At 35.4% G+C, this 19,970-nt stretch overlaps 1 protein-coding gene across 1 annotated transcript in view; it reads left to right on the top strand.

Moving 5' to 3' along the window:
* Positions 1-3,070: 3,070 nt before the first annotated feature.
* Positions 3,071-19,970, top strand: part of LOC108724793 (zinc finger protein 358) — a 30,026-nt gene continuing 13,126 nt past the window's right edge. Inside the window, exons 1-4 of the mRNA XM_018451410.1 lie at positions 3,071-3,944; positions 7,912-8,010; positions 16,252-16,913; positions 17,446-17,722. Of these exons, the coding sequence (XP_018306912.1) occupies positions 3,743-3,944; positions 7,912-8,010; positions 16,252-16,913; positions 17,446-17,722 (1,240 nt within the window). The 5' untranslated portion in view covers positions 3,071-3,742. The remainder of the gene's footprint in view (positions 3,945-7,911; positions 8,011-16,251; positions 16,914-17,445; positions 17,723-19,970) is intronic.

Below are 19,970 nucleotides of genomic sequence, written 5' to 3'. Positions count from 1 at the left end.
TGCATCTCGATTTCCTAGCGTACGCGCAGAGAATCATCTGCCAGGAGATATAGAGTATCATCTCAAGAAACTTAGTTGAGTTTTTCTTAGTTATATGCACTCCAGCAAGAGAGTTCTTGTGAAAAGAGAACAAGATACTGCATTATTCTGAGAATCCAATCTAACAGATGTATTGTCTATACAGTGATATTTATCATTGTGACTATTTATATAAATCATAATTTCTTTATAAAATGGTATCATTTTATAATATAAAGAAAAAATAGTACCTGACTGTTCTGTGATTTAGTAATAGTATTGCATTTATAAATTTATTGAATAATTATATATTAAAAGCGAAATGTCGAAATTATATGTCGTTTTTACGGCAAATTATATGACAATATTGAAATGCGTTCAAGATGTGTGACATCGCAATCTATTCCTTGCAATCTAAACATTAAATGATTACATCGTTAGCTCCTTTATTGGTCGTTAGACTTTCATAGAACTAATTATAAAAGTGATTTCCGAGATGTAGACGTTTTATCATGGTTTTTGAGATATATTGTCAATATGTGTGTGTATATGTGTGTGCGTGTGTGTTATTATCATGGAATATGTGACATTTCTTAGGATCAACTTTAACAAGTTGTATGTCTGTTAAATTCTGTTATGTTTGGCTTTCGCATCTGATTCGTTTCAATGCAATACTGCGTTGTAGCAGCGAGCAAGCATGTAGCATGATAATTAAATTGTGTCATGAATCATATTAATTTATGGATGTAACGGCATAACTATACTCCGACCACTCGGAAAAGATCTATATAAATAATTATTATTTATGACTTAATTTATTCCAAAATTCTATACCTTCAAACTCCGTTTGCATCTTGTAAATATTCATTCTAGTAACTACTAAAATAATTAATATTTAAATTTAATTTGGCATTAATTTAATAATTACTAAGTTTATTTATATAAATATCTTGCGATAATTTCGCAACCGTTATCATGATGAATAAGCGCACGAAAAATAAACTCGTAATCTCTCTGTTATCAGATCGAAAAAACGGAGAAAAATGCTACGAATTAAAGCATCGATTATCAATGCAGTGGAAGATTTTGTAAGTCTTTTATATGCGCGATTGAGTTAAAGCTTTTGTCCACTCACCGCTATGTCAAATTATAACGTCAGAACGAGAAAATACACAATAAGAATTCTTGCAAATTATATTCAAATAGAAATATTTTTCAATAAAATAACATCTGCAATCAATAGATTAGACTTACAAAATATGACTGAAAATTACGGTTTTGTTTTAAGGAAGAATTAAATCATATTTATTTCTAGATTATATTAATTTGACAGTTGTAGCTGTAAACATAGTTTATTTCTGTTTCTAATTATATATGTATAATTTATTTCTAGGTATATAATTATTTAATGTATAAATTTAATTATTAATTAATTAATTAAATGAAAGAGAAGTTTTTGGAATTTGAGTCGATTCTAACTTTGTATATACAATACATAAGTATTGTTTTATATTGAAACAGAAATTTTAATATATTTTGTAAGAATTTTTATTGTGCATTTTTACACTTCTAACGTCATAATTTGATATAAACAAAAGTCTTAAACGTTAAAGTAGACAAGTAACAAACACTGTACACATTTTTGACAACAAAAATTAAGCCTATTGCACACAATATACCTTAATTATCGAAATATGTGAAATTGCACCGAAAATTCTGCTTTATCGGAAGTCACGCCAGTTCAGAAAATACCGTTGTCGTTTCGACAGGCGATTAAACCGTTAAAACTGTTTGACGCTTGATAAACTTTATTGCTGCTCGATATCGTGTTAGATTTATCCCTTCAGAGCGTATCATAAAAGATTTTCAACGTTCCTATCGGGGATATGCGCGCGCTCGGTTTTATGAAAGAGCAAAGATTAAAGTAAATTCTTGTCTGAACTAACATAGGAAAAATCTGTCATAAGGTATGTCAGTTTAATATTGTTTTAAATTTTGACATTTTCAAACACACCATTTTTTAATCTGTTGTCGTACATTTGAACAAAAATGTCATCTATTATTTTTTGCTTTTCTACAAATATTTTTAATTTTGATCGTATCATACATATATTAGCTCTTATCTAAAGTTTGCATATATTTGATATATTTTTCAGGTAATTAATACTCTAAAATTCGTTTATATTTTTCACACTTATTTTTTCAAACAGATACTATCTAAGTACACAATTCCCTGAAAGAGCGATGGACGTGATCTAGAAACTTCTCAACCACACAGCTACGAAGATTTCATTTCTTTCGAAATCTCATCTTCTCGAAAATATCGAAGATTACCCTTGCAGTCATAAAAACGCGGAGCTCTCTTTCACCTTCGCCCTCGTTGCCTAAATTTTCCAAGTTCGCTCCTTGTATCCAGCATCGTGCGGCGTACGTGCATGTACGTTCAAGTGTGCGAGGGCAGCGCGCAAATATCAATCAGTGGAGTCAAGAGTGGAATCAGGGTGGCCGAGTGGTTCCACATAATGCTGCAACCAGGAGGTGAGAGAGCGTAGCGCGCAACGTGTATCTCGTGTTCGCTGGCCGGTGCAGTTCAGACACACGCGTACAGACGTGAACCCACGCACACATATACCAGAAGCACGTACGCACACAAGCACAAAACCCCATCAGCAACCCCTCATGCGGTACCGCAGCAACGACGCCCGGTAGCATTCGGTAGCGTCGTCAGCCCCACTCCTTTTCATGGCTCGACGATCGTCCACGTGTTGGTTTGTACGTGTATCACCACATATATAGGGAACAACCCGGTGTGTGTGTGGGTGGAGTAGAATAGAGAAGGCGTGCCCGAGAGGCGGGACCCGGGACCAAAATCTTGGTGTGCATCGCACTTCTGTGTGGGTGTTCTCCCTCTCCGTATGAACGCCGACAATGTGTGCGTTGTTCGTGTGGCTCTCTCCGTCCCTGTCCTTCTCTACGTCCGCCGCTCTCGCGATCGTCATCGCATGGGAGTCCCTCCACTATCAGATCCGTTAACAGCAGTCGGCGTCGAGGCACCCGCTCTAACAGCTAACGTCTCTCACATTCCCGGGTTTAAGCCGGTGCTCCGCCGTTTTCCGACCTGTCCTGTCCGACCGATGGACTGCACGAAAATCAGTGTCACTGACAACCGGAAGTCCCGTTTCTTGCGCAACACGTATTCATTGTTGCAAAGTAGGCAAAAACTGTCCTGTGAAGCTGGGGACCTATCCAGGTGTTGACGAATTACCATTACTAACAGACTACTCCGAGTGTCTTGACTGTGTTGGCAAAAGAATCTCTAGTGCTTGTACTACCACGAGATTGATGTTGACATCCCATGAAAGGATGAAGTCCGTGAACAGGTAGTCCTGAGAAAGGATTGTACCAAACATACTTGAGGTTGCATACATTGCTGAAGAAGACACATCCTTTACTTAAAAAGTTACCAAAGAATCTCAGTAATTATTAAGAAATCATTGTTTCCGAAGACACAAGTTTCCAAATATTTGAAGAATCCTTAGAGGCTGTCAACGTCCTAAAAAGGATTTCCTGGATAATTTCATTTGAAATTAGATTAGGGAAGATTGTGTATGTTTGTTTATTGCTGAAAGAACTTAAAGATTACAAGCGTGTTGGAGGAGGAGATGCGAATGTCGTGTGTAGTGACGCGAAAGTTGTAAAACGGTGAACGGACTCGAGGTCCAGGATGATGGAAGTGCAGCAACAACACTCGCCTGTCGGGGTGGGTCCATTAGACTTTTCGAGACGAGGAGTTGCCGAGGCATCAGCATTTCGAGTTGTCAAGCCCAAACAACCGGCTTCGTCGCTCGTACATCAACAACCGTTGCCGCCGGAAACCAACAACAATGAAAATGTTCAAGAAAATCCGCAGATTCCTATCGATGAAGGTGAGGTTTCTTCAATGATCTATTAAAGCTAAATTATCACTGCATTTGTTAGTTAAAATGTTATTTTTTAGCACTTTTAGATATTAACCGAAATATTTTTTTAATTGCATTTTAAGGACAATATTTTATTATAATAATTTTAGTATTGTAATAATTCTTTTATTCTCATTAGCAATATTTGATAGATAAATATAAGACAAATCATGTAAAATATGAAATATTGTGTGCATATAAAAATGATTTTAAGTTGTGGATAAAATTAAATTACAGGTAAAAAATAATAGATAAAATTTTTAAGTAAAAAATATATAAACCTATATAAACTTCAATTTTGAGTTATTGATAAAATTAAATTGTAGATAAAAAGTTGTAGATAAAAGATATATACAAACAAAGGACGATTTCTAGCAACAGACCCATTGTATCACAATAGATCATTACAGCTTTGTTGTTTGCCAACGTTAAATACTGCAGATAAAATGATCACCAACAATCTTTCCTAATTGTGGATGAAATATTGAAGCAAATATTAATTTGTAAGTAAATAAACTCAATATTATTTACTACACAATATTTGTAAAATGTTTTTAATAAAAAAAATTATCCATCCATTTAACGTGAATTTTTTAGGGATATAAAAATATACGTAACACAATTATACTTTCTCAAACTTCAGAATTAAAATATCTATATTTCGTCAGTATAGTACTCGCATATTTGAACGATATATGCATTATCGCGATTGAAAATCCAGTATTCGTCAATAATTTTGATCGAGACACCCACACGAGCTGATCAAACCCCAAATACGCGCTGATTATAGAATGCAGAGAAAGCCCCATATTCCACATAATCAGCCGAAACATATCGCGTTCAGGCCTTTGACATCTCCATCTAGCCGTATGCCACTCGCTGACGTAGCGCCCCCGACTCTCACTCCGTGCCCATCTCTCGCCTGTCATCATCCTATCTATTATCTGCCTATTACCCTTGCAACGTGGCGTTTACGCGGTGGCTCCTGCAATTCGCGTCGACACCTGAGCTTGTGGCACACGCGTGAGGATCGCGCGCGAGAGCAAGCGAGACAGGATGCTCGTAGCTCACGCACGAACACGCACACGCGCGTGCAGGTGCGTAGGGGGCCGTCATCACAACGGTCTGTTCAACAGGTGAAAGGGGATGGCTGGCATTAGATGGCTGCCTATACTAATACCCCGCTACTAATCGCGGTAACAGGCTAAACGCAATAATATCGAGCTATAGGCGTTGAGCTAAGCGGTTTAAGCGATAATTGCCAGGTGATAGGCAGCTCATCGAGGGGTTGTCTGCTGTTCCTCTGCTACTTGTATCCGTCAAGGTACTCAGAAATTCCGTTTAGTACGAGACTTACAATTAGAAGTTATACGAGGACATTTCTACTCATTTGCAGAATTATTATTCCTTGTGATTGAAAGGAAAAAATGTTATTTATATTCCTTGTAACATTTAAATTCTTTTTTCTTTTAACAGTAAGCTAAGAAAAAGTTAATTATTCAAAAGAAGTGTTTAATATCTGTGTAAACGTGTTTGGACTTCTACTCATTTAAGTACCTCAATCTTTTGTTCTCTGCATACTGATTTGAGAATTCAATTGTGTAAAGTATATTTTTAATTATAATGTATGTCCTATTGAATCTATCTTTTCCCTTTCTCGTTTTAAAAAATCTTGCGACCCAAAGTCTTTTAGCGCGAAATAACTTTCTTGGTTCTAACAGACCGATCCTCTAAATTCTTTGGATTTTTCCAATCATTCTGTTTTTATCGGTGATTTTCACGGCAAATCACATTGGCCTTACCGTTTTATAGATTTATGACAGACTGATAGCGCGAAACGTATGCGAGACTACGCAGGATAAACGTAGTCGCGCGAGCAAACGGCACAATATCACCGATGTTCTCGTAGGCTGACAAACACGCATTACCTGCATTGTGTATACACGTGTATCAATGTATTACACCAGCCATCTTATCTCAAGCGTGCGGTACACGTCCGCTGTATAGGAACATATGATTTATTTCTGATAATCCTGGCAAGAATGAGACAGCCTTTGCGGCGTGGAGTGTCTAATCTCTCTTCGTGCTATCTCAGATTATCCCAGTCGGTCCTCTATATTGCCCGGATTACAGATTTCTCTCGCTTTTTTTTTTGTCGATTCTTGATATAACCGAACGACCGATATCTCGTTATCGATAGATCTTGCAGCGATTATCGAGAGTTACGGAAATGATACATCATATCGGATATAACAATAAATTTATTGTTCCGCAAATACTTACTATAATTAAGAATACAGAAATATGTTGTCAAATTTTTATTATTAACTTTCCTTCTTTTAAATTATTAATTTCAACAATCTTTGTTATATTATTTAATTTATTGAGCCTGTTTACTTAATTTTAATTTTATTAATTTTAATTTTTTCACTGTAGAATAACGTTATTATTGGTATATTTTATTTGAATTATTGGTATATTTTATTTCTAACATCATTTCTTAATATTAATAAATTTAATACAATCGTAATTTAAATAAATTTTACCTTAATTTAAAGACATGCACATTTATAATAAGTGTAATTACAATGCAAATATTTGTTATTATCGAAAAAAATTCTAACATATATTATACTTTGCCTTATCTTATTTATCACTATTAACAAAGTTTTATTTTGCATTTTATTTCTGATTAGATTTTTGTTTTTATTCAACAATAAAATGAAGAGACTGACACATGTACAATATGATATCGATATAGGAAAAATAGATTTGATTTAGCGCAATCAAATTAAATGATTAGATAGGTTCTACGCTCATCGTAAAGCTCGGATTTTATCGCACCTGTATAAGAAAACCAACAGGGATTACACAGTATGATCATTTATGATCGGTCGAACTGCAACTTTTCTTGACACTCGCGATTTATTTCTCATTGCGATAGTTACAGACTTCTTTTTTACGTTGTTATGATGTCAGAAATTGTTAATCTTCAAATTATTGAGCAATAAAACGAATGTGTTTTGCATGTTTTTATCTATATTTATAACTTAAAACGTTATAATAACTTTATATATGAATTTTATAGATGTAATATTAAGCTATCAATTTTGCGTGAAAAGATTGTTGAATAAGTTGTGTCATCTTTAACATATAAATCTCTTAGTACGACAGTATAATCGTGCCAATATTAATTCGATATACCGCATAACTTTTGACATTCCGTACTCCAAGCGAAAAACGAAGATTTCACTTGTTTAATTAATCATCGTGATGGTGAATTGGAGTGAAGTCTTCGAACTTTAATCCTCCATCGGAACGATCAAAGAAACCAACCAGGATGGATGGCGGATGTTCGGGGATAGGAATGCAGGTTTCGGGGAGAAAGAGAGCGAGTAATAGCCAAGGCAAGGTTGATAAATAGGAGGAGGGTTTCTCCTCCTTTCTAATAAAGACGCTCTTGTCGAGGGGTTGATCTTTCCTACGAACTAGGAATACTAAATTTGTCAGGACTTGAGATGTCATTGCAACGTTAGTAGCTGACGGAGTAACGATGCATAAACGATCGAGAAAAATGCCCAATCGATTCGTCATTTGCATCACTATCTTTTCACTTGAGACTTCGCGTACATTGTCTTTCAATCGTAATCGATTTAACTGTAATGGCAGATGTATTTGTTCGATAATTTTATATTATATTTTTAATACAAAACAAAATAAGAATTTATCATAAAACATATTTGATAGAATCATCTTTATTATTACAAATGTGTAATATAAAAATTAATGTTTTAATATACATATTAAATGTTATACATGTAAAATGTTTTTTTTAAATACATATTACTATACGTCTAAATTAATTTTTAATACAAGAGATTTAATAAATTATATTTGTTTAACTGTTTTAATATTATGTAATTGTCTTTTTTAGGAGGATGCAATGTTCGTTTAATGTTTCCGAGACTGTGGGCACCTTTCGGGAATGCCACGGAAGTTACGAATCTGCCACCTTTACCAAAGAGTCATTCAGGTAAGTGCATCATGAAGAGCCAATAATTCGCTTTATCACAAGTTTGTATATTCAATCAAATTATACCACGATAAAAGGATTTTTTAATATCAAAATGCAGTAGTGCTGACTTACTGCATTTGAAAAAGTTCTAACTTTTAATATTATATTTCACTATATCATATATTTCAGATCATTTTCATATGATATTCCCATGAAATATTCCCTCGAAATGAAAAACGATAGAAATAAAAGCATTTGTAGAAATAATTTGGACTTTGTCCTAATAATAATGCTTTTCATTAGCAAGGAAATCTTTTATCAAAAGTTAATGTTATGATTATATTTTAAATTAAAATGTATCGAGTATCAAATTATGTATATATATCATTTTACGCGAGTTTACTTGTTACTGATTATTATTGTTCGTTACTGATTATTATTATTTATTACCTCATATCGTTTGCTACAGATTTACTACGAGTACTGCATATACATATACATTTATATATATATATATATAATTTTGCTCGTATTAAATGTTTAAAGAAACTGCGCTTACGACGTCGGCGCTTCAGGCATATAATCGTCGCAGTACTTACATTTGCCGTTGCTTTTTACTTCTCTTCGGAAGGTGTAGATGGGCGGGTGTAGAGTCGACCTTTCGCCCCGTTGTGATGATGGCTTCCTCCTCAGCCCGGATGACGGCAGGTTTTTATTTGCCGATCATTAAGAACGACCGGTCGTCGTCGACGATTGGGATAAATGGTAGCACGCGTCATACCACGCACAGACATGGGCCTTTCTAACTCCTGCCGGTCCAATTGGAGCGGATTAGAGGCGCGGGCACAGGGATTCGGTCCGTCGGCTCCTTTGTACTTGTACCTACCCTGAATTAGTAACATCTTGTCATGTTAAATGTCCGTGCATACTCTCTTCCTACTTCTTCCGCGCGCGCGCGTGCACGTGGCCATTCATCTGCCCCGTTCATTCTCAGACATGATAAGATCAACCGCGTTACTACTTTTATCGTCGCGTTTACGTCGCCGCCGCCAAGATTTGCGTCGCGCAAACATACCGCTGCTTGAGCAATATCGTATTATTATTTATATAGACTATCACTGCTATCTTTATTATAGAACATGCAGAAGATCAAGGAAATCGTAGAAAGAAGCTATTTTAAGACAAGTAAGCGGAAATTTATTCTGTGATTTGTTAGAATATTATGTTGATACAATGAAAATCCTCAACAATCTTGACTTATAGTAAACAACAAGGTAAACAATTTTTTTAACATTTCTGCAAGCAAATGAACTTTAGTATTTACTTCCTTCTAAAATTTTAAGTTGAATAATTTTGAAATGCATATATTATATATTGATAATAGAAATAATTTTACAGTATTCAAATATATTGTAACGTGACATCTAAATATTAACCTTTAGTATAGACTATGACTTTCCAGTTCTTTTCTACACACGATGGTCATTCATATCACGGGTTAATTTTTATTGCTTTAATAAATATATAAAAATTATTTGATTCTTATATATTTTCAAACATCATAAGGAAGTCCTTGTAAGATTGTGCATTTTTTTAAATTGTATTGTATATAAATGTTGTAATTAATTATTACTTTTGATGCTCCTAGTTTTTCGAAGAAAAGGAATGTACAGGACACGAATAATCCAATCGTGTACTAAGAGTTAAGAAAATTTAAAATTTTTATAACTACGTACATTATTTCCGTTTGACGTTGAATAGATAGGAAGTAAAATTTTTATTTATAATTACATTTTTGATTAATATGTGAGATATCTTTAATGAGTAAACTCGATCGACGATTTCGGCGTATAAATGTTTCTTGCGAATTGATAAGACGACTTTTGACAAGGGGATGACGATACCGAAGATGGTTGTGGACGTGGATTAATAAAGGAAGGCCAAGTCGGGGGGAACAATTAGATCGAGTTAACGGCCAACTTTAATCTTCTGTCGTCCGTCAGTCGTTTACTGCGTAGTGATCTGCCGCTATTAGAACCGTTATACCCTTCAAACCCCTTCCGTGCTGACGATTCATGGAAAAAGATACGCGTGACCTTTGTCGCGCAAGCGGCGTCAATAGAGCCGAGTGACAGGACGATGTGGGTTTTCAAAAACGGATTTTTCATCCAGCCGTCAGTGGCTGTTTAAAGTTAATCCTATCACAAGAAGCAATATCAGGGTGTACTCATAAAAAATTCAAAAGAAAGGATTTTAACTCGAATTGATTTAGACAGTAGACGACAGATTATGATCTATTTTAATGGTAAATGCATGTGAATTAATATTTTTAATAATATAATTTTTTTTCATTCGATCGAAGTAAATCTTGGTGCTTAATTCATGCAAATTTTTACAAATACACTTATTATAATCTGCGCGCCAATTTAGTTTATCGGACTTACAATGCAATCGCAAACTAAAGTTGAAATATTAATATTCAAATTAAATTGACAATGATGCTAGACGAATAAGTATCTTAAAAACCTGAAAAGAACTTATTACGAAAGATATCATTTCAGTTAATGTTTGAACTCGAAACTCGTATCATGATAATCTTGACTCTCCAGGACGGGCGACATGTTGAAATGGCGCATATTGAATTTGCGAGCAGTTTATAAAACTGAAAAACATATTTGCAAAAATTTGCATACAAATATTATTGAGCACCATACTATTAAGACCCACTTCAACTGAAAAAATAGAATTATTTCTCTTAATCTTATCGATCCAATTTCTGCTTATAATTGTTTATACACGTCTCTTGAAAAATAACGTTTTCTTGCTAATTACTGGGTCTTTTTTTAGTCATCATCAGCAATACACTGTTCTTCAAATCTCTAATGTCAGAATAGAACAAAATAACACGTGTTGGTCAAGGCAAGACAAAGTTGAGACTGTCGATACAGTTTCAATTTTGTTTTGTCTTGACCAACACACGTGTTATTTTCTATTCTGATTAATGATATGTTTTTTCAACGTTTCTTACATGAATGCATATACAATATTCTTGTAATATTTGACACTTATTTTTAATCATTTCTCTCATCAATCATCTTTAATGAATTTTTCTACAAAAAATACAATGAAATTCATGCTCACTTGGGATAATCTAATCCACTAGTGGCTATCTATGGTTGTATGAGGGAAGTGTCAGAGATTTGAAGAATTGTATATAGCTGATGATTTAAAAAAGAGTCGAAACGTTTGAATTGAAATATATATTCAAGTAAATATATTGCACAAAACAACAGTATAATTTAATCACGCTCCAACAACTCAATTTCATTAATTTATTTCGAGAGAGTCATAAGGAAATTATAATATTTCCGTTACTAATATTTTTTTAATAGTTCTAAACATTTACCTCCGGTAAGTAAATATTTATTCAAGATAAAAAATAATATAATTAAATCAAATTAATGGTTCTTGTACCAAATAAATATACGTTCACATTTAGTAAATATTTACTTATAACTATTCAAACAAATATTTTTTAAACAAAATTAAACATTTTTTTAATGACCGTGCTATGTGAGAAACACAATTAATAATAGAAATTAAAATGCCTTTAACGGTCGAAGCTAGATCTATAATGCTTTAAATAATTCAATGTGAATTATATATATATATATACTATATATGTACTTGCATATATACCATATTTGTAGTCCTTCAAACTCCGCGCCGAATTGATTTTCCGGATTTATAAACGCAATTAAACTACTGGAATAATATCACAAACTGAACTAATTTTTGATGCACAATCAGGCATCATATTAGCAAGATGTTACTGTGCTGAAAAACTGTAAATAAATTTATTGCGAAAAATATTACCTCGGCCGGGAATCGAACCCGGATCTCTTACATTCCGTGTGAGCGTCCTTACCAATTAGACCACCAAATATTTTTTAATTTTATATTTAGTATTTCTTTTTTCAGTGTATGACACTTTAATTAGCGATTTTGTTTCAAGTCCTATAAATCGAGTCGGCTCGCAGTTTATAAAACTAAAAACGTATTTGCAAAAATGTGCACATGAATATTTATTAAGCATCGCTTTAACAAAAAATAGAATAATTTCTCTTAAGTAAAATCATTTTATTTTATATGATGATTCAAGTTACGTATAATATTTAATGAACAAGTTGACAAGTTCTTACTTTGGCTCGCTCACCACCGGGTTTGTACGTCAACTACATTCTGGAAAGTTTGTCTTGCTTATCCCGTAAGCAACTCCGAGCACTTTACGCAAATATGGCGAACGCGCATCAGTGGCGGAACCGCCCGCGTCCAGGCAAAAACGATCTTGAAGTCGATTCAAGAAGTTTCATTCACTGTATCGAGAGGTTGAAAGCCACTACAGACCACGTGATATGCATCTCGAGATAGTGCCAGATGCATGTGTGTGCGTAAACACGCCTAGATTCGCAGATCCCGTCAAACCCGGACCAAAGTTAAGCCCATCTGGATGGTCGTCAACCGTTTTTCTTGCGTTGCAGTTTGCATCGTCAGTTTTTAGCGCATTCCAGTCGACCCAGACGTAGCATTTGCGTAAGCAGTTCTTCCTATCACGATGCGAGACACATCTGTCCGAGCTTCCTCTTTCTTTTTTACCCATTTTGATCTTGAACTCCCTCTATTTTCCTGATAATGAAAGCAAGCCAATAGAATTGTTTTCATAATTATCATAAAACCCAAGTTTTTAAAAAAATATTTAATGAAATTAATTTTTAATAATGTATTTATATTTAGTGTCTACAATATTAAATTGTTCACATATGATTAAATTTAAAAATCCATATCTTTGAAAATGTTTTAAGTCTAAGATTAGTCGCACGAAAATACGTCGTTTAAAAAAATAACTTAGGGTCACAGCGATCTTGTGCAACTAATGAAAACTTAATTAAAATAGAAAGATATTTACTACTAATTATTTTTTTAATTTACCAGCCCATAATTTTGGCATATATTTCAATAGTTAAATTAATGTTCAAAAATTGCGAAGCATTACTTTCAACCTGATCTGTTCATAATAAAATAATTTACGAGTATAATTAGTAACTTCTTGCGACTTACAAAAATATATATACACATGCACATACAAATGTGCAAATTCTAAATTTAGGGTAATATATTGCTTTAAATATATGTTACAGAAGTAAGAAAAAATTTGGATGTAATATTAGTAATTTCATTAGCCCCTCCTTGTTTTTTCCTTTGTGCTTTTGACCGGTGCAATAAAGTACCTATCTGTTTTCTCGGACCGATCCCCGCAGGCGCGAGGCGCGTTTCTCATTACATTAGGCCACTCTGACTCGAGTCGTATTTTGATTCGATTGCAAAGCCACCAGGAGACATGATAATAATCGACCCCAACGATGAGGCTCGCGGAGAGCTTTAAATGCGATTAGCCGACACCGCGGTGCATCATACGGGCCGGCACGTGACCGCGTGTCGCGCGCACGGATTATAAATATAATATACAGGGTGTGTGCAAGAGATGCAATATGAGTCTCGATATGAGTGGTCCGAAGCCGAAATTGCCGAGAGGGGCTGTGAAATACATTCTGGAGATCCGTCCTTATTTCTCTCGTAGCGAGACGAAATGCACACGTGTCCGATTTCCAACTCATCCGACACCGTAAATCACAGCGAAATGAACTTTGATTATTAGACAAGTCCCACATAATTTCTGGATAATAATCAAACATAATTCAATTTTAAATTGTAACGGTTTTGGTGTTAGAAATTCCGTATTGTCTTCCTCTATTTGTAGGATTTTGTGCAACCGGAATCTATTTCTTCTTAATTAATTTTAGAGAACATTTTTTATTACAATTTAATTATCAGAAATTTATTAAAATTAATTGTATTTAATTTACAGTACAAACTACACTGAAAAACTAAAAAAGATTTACTAAATCTTAATACATATTTCTTTATACATAGAGGAAAGCCCCCTATTATGAGATAGGCGCCTAATATGAGATAGCGGCGTTTCCGTTAAACTAATAAACGCTATCTATTGGTTCCACCATGAATTTATTGCTCCTGGATTGGAAACTATTTAGTGGAAAATTCATTATTAGATCATGCCTGTAATTGTTATAACAAAAGATTTTAGAATTTGGATGTTTTCAAGTTTTGTTGAGAGATGTGCCTTTAAACTCTGTTTATTATTTAATAACTGAATACTTGGTAATAAATTCTTCATATAGTGATAGAGTAAGATTGTATTAATTGAAAAATACGGGATATGTTAAATTGCTTAATTATAGAAGTTAGATTTGATGATTGTAAAACCGTAAGGCGTGGAAATATGAGATACTCAGGGTATCTCTGATATGAAATGACCTATGCTTCTATGTCATAGTGAAAATCATTGCTAAAGTATGAATGTTATTGTACTATAATAAAAAGGACAATCGGAATGAACATCGAGTGCCTGTTTCTGCGATGTTTGGTTCCAACTACCTGAAGAGTCCTAGGTACAATGCATCGTATGATCATTTTACGCGCGTACTGGCTATGTTTGTTTGGCTATATTCTAGAAACATTAAATTTTTTAATTACAATGTTAATGCTGATGTATTTTGGTCTTTATTATTGATTTCTGGGGGCATCTCATATTAGGAGTACAATTTTTTGACTTTGCGATTTGCTCACTTTTTATATTTCTTTAATTTAAAAAAAAAATAGAATTTGAATTAAATTTTACATAACATTATCTTAAAGCTTATTAAATTCCCTTCAAAATGACCTATACATATTTCTAAGTAAACATTTATTTAGAGTAAATAAATATTTACTCAAAAATAAATAATAATTAAATCAAATTAATGGTTTTTGTATCAAATATGTTTACATTTAGTAAAATTTAGTTAGAACCATTCAAGTAAATATTTATTAAAATTTAGTTTTTTTCAGTGCATGATATTTTTTAGAAATATTTCAGAACTATTTAATACGTAAATAGTTACCTAAAATGCAATTTGAATGAATTATTCATATCTGCGTTAATCATATCTTGAAATCAAATCTAGATTTCTCCAAAAGTACTCGTTAAATCATGATAACAAAATAAATACATTCTACGTGTTTAATCTAACAAATACATCAAAATTTATGATTGAATCATATTTCGTTTGAACCGATCAACAGATAAAATGATGCGACGTACAAATCAAAGCTGTGTCGAGAATCATCGGTTTGATAATCAGAGAACACAGTAAATTCCGATTGACAAGCGATACCAAAATTGCGATCCGATACAATTTGCGATTGTCATCGTGAAAATATTAATTTAATATTTCAATAATAATAAATGCTTAACCTCCTCGTTATATATTAACCAACCATGGGATGTTAGAGCCGTAATTACGTGATACATATATTATCTGTTAGATAATCACACTAATCATTAACAAAAGGACATAATATAATAATAATGTATTTTTGTACTATTCTCTCTCTACAACTATTATGTTAAGCGAAGGTATTGTTAGGATATCGAAATTCCTATTAGGCATAAAATATTTTCCATCGCTTTATTACTTAAGGATGATTCCATTTCACACTGTAACGCAAGAGTTAATCACGACTCACGGCACTGTGCGTCGGATGAAATATTCCGAAAGGGTGCGCCAGGGATTTCATTAAGGACACTGCTTCACACGAAACGTCGCGGAAATACATTTCGCTCTCGACACCTCACTATTCGGTTCTCTCCTCGCGATACCTCGTTAGCGCAACATGAGACCCTGTCACGACCTCTCGTGCCCTGTCCGTCTCTTAAACACCCTCGCGCCAGCATGCTAGGAAAAAAAAGGCCCAGTACGTGACTCAAATCTCATTCCGGCCGGGTCCTTCCGCCAGAAGAAACTGTATTTATCCGTAGCCTTCTTTTTTCGGATTCCCCTGTACCTCGCGTCCTACACGTACCTCATACGTGACGTAGCTACCGTTCGTCCAGTCATTGGCCATCTTGCTCTCGTGACTGGTGTATGAACTCTGGTTTATCGATTACGACATGTCATGTCTTATACTTGGAGATGCGAAAAATCCATACGAGATGATCATCGATTTCTTTTGCGCGACTAAGCTTGATCTAATTTTTAAAATTTATAATAAAAAAATAATCAGACAAACGATCAATTATCAATTAGAAATAATCCAATGCAATATGATATTTAATTATTATTAAATGGTGTATTATAGAACGGTTATCTTTCGGAGTTGGTCGTCTGGTGGGCTCGCCGGCGACAAGGAGTCCCTCGCCGTCTCAATCTCCTTGCCCGGATTCTCCTCCGCCCGATGGTCGGGACGCCGAGGTGGACGTCGATGTCGGTGAAGAGGAAGTCGATGTGGACGTCGAGGAAGTCGGTGACGAGGATGATCATGAAGGTACCTCGAGTCCGCCACGATCGTCGTCAACGCCATCGCCATCGCCAGTCAGTGTCGCGACATCGCCCATATCGCATCCGCCGAAGAAATCTGTCGACAGTTTCAGCGTGTCGGCACTCCTGAGGCCGGATCCACCTTCCGCACACCTGCAGAATGCGTCCCCACATCGAGAATCCGCTTCCATGGGCGCTCATCCACCACCACCCGGCTCGTCGATCCTGTACCCACCGTTGCACCTTCAGAGCAGTCTCCTGCCTCCCCATCCACATCACCCTCTCTCGTACCTGCACCCCCAACTGCTACCGCATCATCTTCTGCCGCCGCACTTGCACCCGTTGTTACGCGGCGTTCATCCGGCTCACCCGGGACTGCATTCGACTCACACGGCACACGGGTTGCACCATCCTCATCCGCTCGGCGATGTCTACAGCTGCGTCAAGTGCGACAAGATGTTCAGCACGCCGCATGGGCTCGAGGTACATGTGCGCATTCGACGCGTGCTTTTTTCCAGACTTAGTTGTTTTGATTCATTTCTGATTTCCTGCTGTTCCTGCTGATGTTCTCATCCGTTCTTTATCGTCGCGATAATTAATTTTTATATTTTGCAATAATTTGCAATATATCAAAAGCAATATATCAAAAGCCTTTTTATTTTTACATTACGTAAAATAATATCTTTGCATTATATTAAATGTGTGCACTAAGAGAAATTACCTTACTTGTATTCATGAAAAAAGTATTTTAAGCTTGACTATTTTGAGCATGTAATTTTTTATTACTTGCCTGTTGTGTCACAGATTGTTTTGAATTTTATACCTATACATATATCGAATTACCTTAAATTGCTAGATGTAATAAGATACATTGAAATTATAAGTAAAATTTAGACCGAAAAATAAAAATAAATCAAAGAAGAAGAATTCTATTTTCGCTCGAAGCGGATCTTGGTGCCTGATAATGTTTATATGCAAATTTGCAAATACATATAAAATATATTGATTTATGCAGGTTCATGCGAGGCGGTCACACAACGGTAAGCGACCATTCGCTTGCGAGTTGTGCAACAAAACCTTCGGCCACGAAATTAGTCTTACGCAGCACAGGGCTGTGCACTCCGCAGAGAAAGTGTTCGAATGCAAGCAATGCGGTAAAGCCTTCAAGAGATCCAGCACGCTCAGCACTCACCTTCTAATCCACTCGGACACGAGACCGTACCCTTGTCAGTTTTGCGGCAAGCGATTCCACCAAAAGAGCGATATGAAGAAGCACACGTATATACACACCGGTAAGTATAATTTATAAATTTTTATTTTAAAATTAAATTTAGAAATATTAATTTCTCATATAACAATTTCTTTCGATAATTATTCATATCTATCTCGTATAATTAGAAAATATGTAATAAATTCAAAATTAGTGCTTTAATATTTATATAAATCATTAGCTACTTCCGATAAAAATATATCTTATGAAAATATTGTATTACTGTCGATATTAATTTTCATAAACGATTTCAACGATTATGTTAATAAACTTATGAATTTCTATTAAGTCTAATAATTTTATTTACTAGTGTTCCACACACGAACATGAACATAAACTATATTTGAGTATTCTTAAGTCGCTTTATCCAATTGGATGGAAATACTAAAATTAGTCGGATTGAATTCGCTTGGAACGCAATTATCTCATCTTTTGGACAGCTCGTTAACTTTCGCGAATGTTATACGAAAATCGTACTCGTGATTCCGATGGGTATCGTTATCGAGGGGACGTAAGGGATCAATTAGTCCGGCAAGTTCATGCGATAAATAATGCAGCTAACCGTCTGGACCGAGTCCTTGTGAGAGGATCCAGTTGAATATAGCACATGTGGCCAATGCATTTCAGGGATGCCGAGTCCCACATTGCGAGTTTCACTCGGTAATAATCGTAATGTCTCTTTCGGGGGTCTCCCCCGTCCCTTCTGTATTTAACGTTCACGTTCCTTGCTCCCACGATTTGGGGTATCATAGCCTTCCTAATCTTGGAATGGAACTTTGCCGTGACGCAATGTAGAGTCTGTATAAGTGGGTAATCTTATCTTATACGAAGTTGATATTTTGATTACCGATTGTATCCGAATGACAAAAATGTTTCAAAAATGTTCGATTGTAATTAAAATAAAAAATCATGTAGCTATTAAATTAGCTAATAATACTTTTCTTCGGCATTCATAATGAGAACTACCTTTAGAGAATGAGAATTATATTATTTATATACAGGGTATCGTGGGAGGGAAAGAAGTGAGATGATCTTGCTAAAATGCCATTTATATCTAAAGAGCAATTTCAAACCATTATCAAATCATCGTAGCGCTGATATTGTTTTTTTCTTGTATCTTTGCGTGTTTATCTTCGATAGTACGCATCAATGTCGCACGCGTCGAACGTGTAACTGGGGAGGTCGGAACAAAAAAGTTGAGGGAGTCGCAAAGCGGTGGTGGCGGCAGGACACTTGACACTTCGGTGTCTCCCGGTTGATGGAGCGGAGTCTTGAAGGAAAGTTTCTTGGGGGTGGAGAGAGAGAGAGAGAAGCAGAGAACAACGAAGGAGAGAAAGCCGCCTGGAGGGTTCCAGTTGAGGCTCTGGGTTTTGTATCGTCTCCATGGCAACCCCTCCCGATGTCTTATCAAATTATCACCTTGTCCTCCCCCATGCCACTCCATCCTACCGTTACTCCGACTGCCCTCCGCCCCTACGATGCTCATTCTATGACCCCCCCCGAAACGGCCAAAGGACTTAACGTAGCAGGATACAAAACGATGGTTACTTCCGGAGACTTTTCTAACAACCTACGGGATCACCCACGGATCCTCGTGTTGCGCACGATTGTGTCCACCTATACGCACCGCTGCGTCCCAATGCGGAGGGTCTCCATGAAACATTTAATCTATTATTCAGGAGAATGAAAGATTCAGAGGCGCCGTGAGAGCGTCGACCAATGACGTTCACAGTCGTAGCAATTGCGCCGTGAAATGAGGATAAGTCCGAGTTCTTTTTCCGGAGGAATCTTTCGTTCTCGAGAGACAGCTCTTTCGGCGGTAGAGGTTGAGAGGCAGTTGTTTCTTTGAACCTTTTTTATTTAATAAAGATACTTTCGATACATTCTATTGTGATTTGAAAATTCAGAACCAATTTATCAAATTGTTACGTGAAAAATGTGTTACTAAAGATATTGGATAATAATTACTCTTTATTTTAATTATAATTATATTATACTATATATTTATTATATTTTTTAAAGAGATATTTAATTTTCCGAAGTGTACATTATTTTGTACATTAATTTGTAATAAAATTTATTAAAAAGTGAAACATAAATCCAGCTTGAAATCTGTTTCATCGTTTCTCTGATAAGCTACACGCTTCTGTAGTAGCTCGTATACATGCTCACTAGATCGATTCGAAGTACTGTTTTCACTCCGATGCGATTTCTCTATCTCTTTTTTTTTATCATACGCACGAACAAATCTGCTCCCACGACCTCGAGCG

Source organism: Mycetomoellerius zeteki, unplaced genomic scaffold (assembly GCF_001594055.1).
Source record: "Mycetomoellerius zeteki isolate Tzet28-1 unplaced genomic scaffold, Tzet1.0 scaffold310, whole genome shotgun sequence".
Classification (NCBI taxonomy): Eukaryota; Metazoa; Arthropoda; class Insecta; order Hymenoptera; family Formicidae; genus Mycetomoellerius; species Mycetomoellerius zeteki.
Note: the sequence above shows the minus strand (reverse complement) of the source record. Positions and strands in the feature narration are given on the sequence as shown.